Source organism: Lactuca virosa, chromosome 4 (assembly GCF_052849685.1).
Source record: "Lactuca virosa cultivar CGN04683 chromosome 4, Lactuca_virosa_CGN04683_v6, whole genome shotgun sequence".
In the NCBI taxonomy this organism is placed as follows: Eukaryota; Viridiplantae; Streptophyta; class Magnoliopsida; order Asterales; family Asteraceae; genus Lactuca; species Lactuca virosa.
In genome coordinates, this window is record NC_136429.1 from 520,475,466 (window position 1) to 520,483,490 (window position 8,025).

Genomic DNA, 8,025 nt, shown 5'->3' on the forward strand with positions numbered 1-8,025 from the left:
TTTTTGTAGTATTGGAATATTTTGGGTGAAAAATGAAATTGTTTTAGAATAACATAAGATTGACAGAAGAAAGACAATCAAAAATAAAATAGAAATAATGAAAAATAATAATAATAATACAGAGAAAATAGATTTGGATGTTTTAATAGAAGCTCATTGAAATGTAAAAAAAAATAATAATAATAATAATAATAATAATGCTGATTAAAAATTTTCCAATTTTTTTCAAAATACAAAATTGTTGGTCAAAGGAATTTAAAACAACCAGGTCAGTTATTTCATTAAAGAAAAAACAACACACGCACATCACATATCTTTTTCTCTCATCTCCGCCGGTGACCTGCACCACTCACCATATCGACGCCGGCTTTCAGGTATGCCATCTTTTTCATCTCATCTCTCCTCTAATCTTCTCCTTAAGTTGTTCCCTACCCCCTAATCCTTCCACCGTATTCTTCACCGGCCCACCTCCAATCACCACTGCGCCACTCGCCCCTACCGGAACCAGCTGCGCACGCTCCTCCCCCTCTCTTCATCTGCTATCTCTCCTCCTATTCCCAATACTACCACCCTACATTCCTCTGCCTACCATCCCGCGCCATCGGAACTCCCTCACCTCCTGCAATTCCAAACCCTCCATCGGTAAACCCTAAATTCCACACAACCACCGTATCCAACCACCTAGACCACCCTACATCTCCATCACCCTCTCCTATGGTATGTATATACAATTCTAAAATTCGACCAAGCTTTGCCACCATAGTTTCACAACCACCTCCTCCCCCACCCCTGTGGACTTAGAATTGATTTTTTTGTTTATGTCTGTTGCAGGATATTGACATACAGGAAGCATTTGCAAGAATACACATCCCGTAGCAATTGCATTAAATTGCTAGAAAACAAAAAATGGTTAAGACAAGGAGTATGACTAGAGTTCAGAACCATGATGATACACTTGCACCTAGCAAGAAGAGGATCAAGACCTGTGATCTTTGGTCAGATCTCAACCATGATGTGCTTATTTTAGTAATGATGCAATTAGGAGTTGTTGATTTTCTTGCATTCAGCAGAGTTTGTAAGTCATGGAGATCACTTGCACTGTCTAACAAGAACAAGTTTATAGTGTCAAGACCACCCATGACCATATCTATTTCTACTGATCCTAATGTGAAAGAGTTTTACTTAAAGGACTTTGAAGGAAGAGAGTTGAAAACCCTTCTTCCTCATCCGGATTATAAAACATGTATTGGAGTAAGTTGTGGTTACTTGATTCTGTTTAGTGAGAAAAGAAAGGACTTCTGGCTTGTGAATCCTATCACAAGGCATGACCTTCATGTCCCTTTCCGTGATGCCTACCCCGACCCTCATTCTCTGAGGGGTATTCTTGTCTTTTCACCTATAATATCTCGGTGGGTGTTTGTTGTGTTTGGTCAATACTCTCGTAATATATGGTTTTGTATTGCTGGTAAACAAGAATGGAATCATATCTCCACCCCTTTCTACATCAATGATTTACATGCTTTAAAGGGAAAGGTATATACCATACACAATGATAGCTGTTTGTGTGAAGTGAGACTTTATCCAACACCCAAAGTGACAATACTTGAAATCAAGAATTCTCCAAAGGGATACTTTGATTTTCCTGTGTTTGTAAGTTTGGGTGAAAATCTTTATGTGATTGATCGACTTCTAGACAAGAAGATTCAAGAAATAAATCTTAGCAAAATGGAATGGGTATCACTTGAAAAAACAGTAGAAGAATATGCAATCTTTATTAGCAAGGATATGCTGCCTGCTGGTTTTGTAGGAATAGAGCAGTGGTTTGATCTTCACTCACAATGCGGGAAATTTTACTTTTCTGCTGAAAGTGGAAAAAACAAGTTGTTTTTTGCAAAAATGTGGTATTTTTTCCATGATTGTTTAAATGTTAGTTTTCTACATCAGTGATAGACTTGTTATGCTACAATATTGTCAAGACTCTTGAGAAGTATAACTACGTTCTCAATTTATATTATCTTTAATTTCCTTTTGTATGTGATGCATTATGTGTAGCTTCTTATCGGCATGTAAATTAAAATTGTCACGAGTATTAGCACAAATGTTTAGGTCATGGTGAAAATCTTGTTGATTCCTAGTTCCAAAATTCATTACAATCCTTTATTGAAACCATAATAGGTAAAAAGGGTGGGATATTTCTTGGATGTTTGTAATTTAGAACAATCTATTCCATTACATATTTGAGTTGGTACTTTAGATGGGGTTTTTTACATCACTTTTAGTATTGTATCATATAATGTGTACATTCTGTTAAACCACAATATGGTATTACAAAGCTAAAGAAATTTATAAAATAAGAAGAAATTACAAAGATGAAGAACACAAAATAGGGATTTAGATTATATAACAAAAATTGTTCATTTGCTTACCGAAAAGTTATGAATGTCGTATAATAGATTGCATTTTTGCATTAGTCATTCATAAACTATGGTTGTGTCATAGTTCTAGTCATCGCATCGTTAAGTCCATGCTAATTCACAAATTCGCCCTCATATGCTTCTTCTTCATCTCTATATAAAGAAGCCTGTTATTTCCTCTTTTACTTCTTTTGAATTCATATATTTTTGGGTTTTGAAGGCTGTGTATTTGACAAACCGATTTTTTTAATACTAAGAAGGATGGATTTTGAGTAGAGGTGGTGTTGGTCACGCCTTTTTCAATAATTACAAGATCACATCTTACGTGACAGTGGCGTATGTGGTATGGACTCGGATTACTTATGTGCTATGACTCGTCTTCGCGATACGATTCCGGGATTTGACTGTAGCGGTTTCACTAATAAGGACACCGCCCCCCCTAAATCCCAAAAAACTTTGGCGTGTGCCCTTTTTAGCAAAATCGTCCAAGATATGGAAGTCAACTTCGACATGACTGTCAGACAGAAAGCAGTCTTTGAGTGTCTGCGGGCACCTCATGCTCAGGATTTTCTGCTAACTATCCCTATTTATGGTCTTGGCCAGCATATGTCTCCTGTGGAGTACCGAACTATCCTTCGTTACCGCCTCATGATTCCCCTATTCCCAATTGACGAGATATGTCCAATATGCCGCAAGGCATGTTTGGATACATTTGGGGAACACGCGGTTCATTGTAGAGAGCTTCCTGGTTTCAAGTACAGACATGAAGTGGTTCGGGATGTTCTCTTTGATGCTTGTTGGCGTGCTGGTATTTCTGTGAAGAAAGAAGCGTCAATGAACTTTTTGACGGACCCGCAGGATGAAAGGTCTACACTTAGACCGGCTGACATTTTGGTCTTTGGATGGATAGGAGGGAAGCATGCGTGCGTGGATCTTACTGGGGTCTCTCCTCTCGTTGGTCTGGGGAGCGGGAGTTTCACAGCGGGACATGCCGCTTTGAAAGCCGCTGCGTGCAAAGTGGTTAAGCACGAGAACGCATGTATAGAAAATCAACATGTGTTTGTACCTTTTGCATTCGATACATTTGGTTTTCTCGCACCAGAGGCGGTGGAGCTCCTCAATAGAGTCTAGCGGGTCATGCATTCTAATGTCATATCTCCTAGATCCACAAATATTGTTTTCAAAAGAATTGGTTTTGCCATCCAGAAAGGGCTAGCGGCGCAACTTGTTGTCCGTTTGCCTTCAATCGATATGTATTGAACTATATTAATGTTTGATATTTACTTTTATTTTTATAAACAATGCAAGGTCTATTAACAAAGAAAATCTGAAGCATTACCTTTGACGGAAATAGTAGTGTGGTATTCCAATCTCCAAAATAGATGAAGGATTAAAGAACGAGCATTATAACCATTATTCGGTATATCGGAATTTAAAAAGTAAATATTCATGTCGTGACAAATGCAAACCCACAAAATACGGACACAAAACAAATATTATAAATGATGAATAATGATCAGTTTATTACAAACCTATCGAGAAGCGATAGTAACCGAATCTTGAAAGAAATTGATTTTTCATGCCTTTAGATAACATCAATATTGTTTCCTAATTTAAAGTGGTTTCCTGAAATTTCGTTCTCTAAATTTTGACATATATGGAATGACCATAAAAAACTTGGGCCTATGTGGTCGAGCATGGTGAACATGTTACATGCTACTGACCGCAAGGTCCTCCCGCAATCTTAGCGGGAGGTTGATGGATGCTAAGATTGTTTTGGAAATCATCGAATTGATTGGGTCAAGATTTTTTGGTTGTGATCTACGAATAACCATAGATGTGGTAGACCTTAGGTGAAGATATCGGATATCTAATAACATGATGGAACATGAAGAACTCAGACCTACCCTTTTGAGTCTTTTTCACGAACAAAATGAATACTCATATCAAAATGTTTTGTGTGTTGGTGTTGTATGGTGTTACCAAAAAGATTATTGGTGCGCAGTAGAATATTGTGACTTTAGAAAGAGGGTAACAAGTTGCAAAGCCAACATGCTTTTAAAGCAACGTTGGTGAAGCCATCGATGTCCAATCTCCACAATTAATCTACGACAAAGTAGGTTGTCTTTTTGAAGACAAAGAAATTAGATTTTTGCCTAAAAAACACAATAACCATAAGTGGATCATTCGGTCCGGCGCATTGGTATAACACAGTAGGTGCGAGGATGATAATTTTGTGAGATGTAAGCCATGAGTGAGGGAGCCTTGAACATATGTGATGATTTTCTTGAAAACGTTCATGTATACTATGTGTGGATGGATTGTGCATATGTAAACATGCAAACTTGTAGCACATAATATGAAATATTAGGGCGTGTAAAACGTTAGATATTATAGAGAAGACTCCGATAAAGAGTTAGGTTTGAAAAAGGGTCACCATTGGCTTATGGCAATTTTGCATTACTATCAACGGGTGGTAGTCAGTTTGCAAGAGCTAATGTCGACGTGTTCAACTATTTCTTTTGTGTATTTGGTTTGATCGAGAAAGAGTCCACCCTTATGACAGTGTATAGTTATGTCAAGAAAGTAGCTTATATGACCTCATGGAAATTCGTCGGCCATCATGTGCATTAGTTATTCTTGAAGTTAATTTCATTGGACCAAGTGGTTACAATGATATCATCGAAATAGCATAATAAATAAGCCAAGTCATTTTCTTTTCGATAGATAAAAAGAGAATGATCACAAATGTTGCAGATAAATATAATGGTGTGAACGAACTTGACAAAACATTGATACCATATACCCATTGCTTGTTTTGGTCCATATAACGACTTTTGTAGCAAACAAACACGATACAAAACGTTGGTGTCACGAAAACCCGTTGGTTTGTACATGTAGACTGTTTCTTTTAGATTTCCATCTGGAAGCATTATTGACATCCAATTGATGGATAAGACAAGATTTCAAGATAGCATAGCATGCTGAGAATGAATCTGATGTTGGCCGGTTTGACGATGGACTGAATGTTTCGTGACAATCAATACCAACCTGTTTGTAAACAACCATCATCGGTTAGTCATGCTTTGTCGCATTGAAAAGACCAATTGGACTTGAATTTATGTTTAAAACTCCACATGGATTGTATTATATGTATATATGGTGTTTTGGTACATGAAGACATGTTTTGTTTTCCATTAATGCATTAAACGCATCATCCATGACATCTTTGCAATTCGTATTAGCTAGAGCGACGTACTTTCTACCATGGGAAGGAATACAAGTCCGATACTTATACTTTAGGAAGGAGCACATTAATGTTAGATTGCATAATTGACGTGGGTAAACTAAAGTAAAGCGAAAGGAATGCCAAACTGAGGTGCTGTTTGTTTTTTGGAAAAAACCTCTTCAGACCTCTTATTGTTGCGCGACGCAGCACACGCGCAACACTTTTCACCTCGTAGCTGTTTGTTTTTCAGAAGTCTTCGGATTAAAAAACCTATGCACGTGTTCTTCTTGGCACAACACTTGTTTTGCCTCTTCATACCTCTTCCAACCTCTTCTTCTTCTTTTTTTCTTGCTAAAATATTGATTATATATTGTTGAAATCTTATTTCACATTTTTTTTGTTTATTCTTATTGAAAAAAAATTTATATTAAATAATAATAATTTGTTGATGAAATATCATTATTTTATGCTAAAATATCTTTATTTTTTGTTAAAATATCATTATTTTTTGCTGAAATATCATAACTTCTTGCCGAAATGTCATACATTAATAAATTTTCGGTATTAAAAAACTATTTTCGAATTATAAAATCAGTTTATTTTAATTTTTTAATATATGCAGCAGCATGCAGATGTTACAAAAACAAACACGCTTCTTATTATAGTCTGCAGCCGTTTGGTCCACCTCTTCTAGTGCAGAGGGTTGCAGAAATGATCCGCAAACTTTATAGATTTTTGCTTAAAAAATCAAACACCTGAGTCGATAGTGGTTAACCGATTGGACTCAAAACGGTGGTACCGCGACTAAAGTCTCGGAAAGAAACACATGAAGATGGTGCATCATTGGTCAACAAATCCACCATCACGTAAATCACTTATTTTTCTTTTCTATATTGACAATCAATATATGCAACTTAATTAAACACACACACAATCAAAGCTTTTCCACATTTAACTGGATTCCAGCTTTGTTTCTTCTCTTTTCTTCCACCAAAGGCTCGATCATTTTTGTGATAATAACCTAAATTTTTTGATTTTAGATCGTTCATACAAGTTAAAACTTTTTGGGACCCTATCCATATGGATCAATCTTAGAGATTTGTTTTAAATATTACTATACTAATGATTTGACATAAAACTAAAAAGTATTTTTTTTAAATGCTCCAAAAATTAGTTATAAAAGGATTTTTAAAATGTTCAAAAGATTAGTTATTAAAAGATAACTCCTACGTTCATTTTTTATTATATATTTTGTGATATTCTCATAATATAAATCCCAAAATAAATATGAAATGTGTGGATAAACCTCCTGAAAAACTATATATTCCGATATAATCAGATATCAAGTTAGTCGTCATCTTCGGATCAGGTCCTTGATCAGACCTTCTTGCAGTCAAACTCCCATGACGACCAAACATCGTTCTCACCATTCTTGCGCCGCCTGCCGCTTCTCGCGCCGCTGCTGTCCGGCGGACTGCCCTTTCGCACCATATTTTCCGGCCGATCAACCTCAAATCTTCCGATACGTCCACCGCCTTTACGGCACCGGAAAGATCTTGAGGATACTAAACCTGCTGAACGACAATGTTCAGAAACAAGAAGCGATGATATCGATTAAGTACGAATCTTACATCCGTCATATTAATCCAGTTGACGGATGTTACGGAGTTACTGTTTATCTGCAACAAAAACTGGTGAACATGATGCGACAGCTTCAATACGTTCGTCTTTTGCTCGATTTTCATAGAAGAAACAACCACGATCGAACACAAGATCCTCCAGTTAAAAACGAGATCATAAACGATCAAAGTGTTGGTGGATCGAGTAATAGCACGACTGATCAGACGATCTACGAGAATGATCAAGGATTTTACTTCGTTGGATCAAGTGATCGTAATGCTAATGAAGTCGTGAGCAGAAGAATGGAATCGCCATCTAAGAATTTGGATGATCAAGAGATAACGAACGATGATCTGATGCGAATTCTATCTGATTTTGATTAATTTCAATAGGATTATATAGAAATTTAGTGTGGTTCGCTTCTTAATGATCAGCAATTAATCGTTGATGGGATCAAAAGAAGCATATGAATTTAGGGTTTCAAGAATCATAAATGCACATATATGACTTTCCTCAATACGTTTCCTCAGTTATTGATTCTTTATTTCATTACAAACATGTACATTTTTTATGAATAAACCAATAAGCAATTCGTTCAAATGCATTGTGTTCTAGTTCACGAATTGAGTCATGTTTTGCTAAGAAGCTCGGAATTCAAGAAATCATCTTCTCCGATGATGTTTAATCGGGAGGATAGCAGCTGTCTGATGCTGTCTGACGTATGAGCGACCGCATACGGTTTAAAAGGTCAATTTTACATAC

General features: G+C 36.5%; 1 protein-coding gene across 1 annotated transcript; it reads left to right on the forward strand.

Moving 5' to 3' along the window:
* Positions 1-268: 268 nt before the first annotated feature.
* Positions 269-2,033, forward strand: LOC145103659 (uncharacterized). Its single transcript, XM_079040947.1, has 2 exons — positions 269-374; positions 832-2,033. Exon 2 carries the CDS (start codon positions 907-909, stop codon positions 1,945-1,947), a length of 1,041 nt encoding a protein of 346 aa, XP_078897073.1. The 5' UTR covers positions 269-374; positions 832-906; the 3' UTR covers positions 1,948-2,033.
* Positions 2,034-8,025: the final 5,992 nt, after the last annotated feature.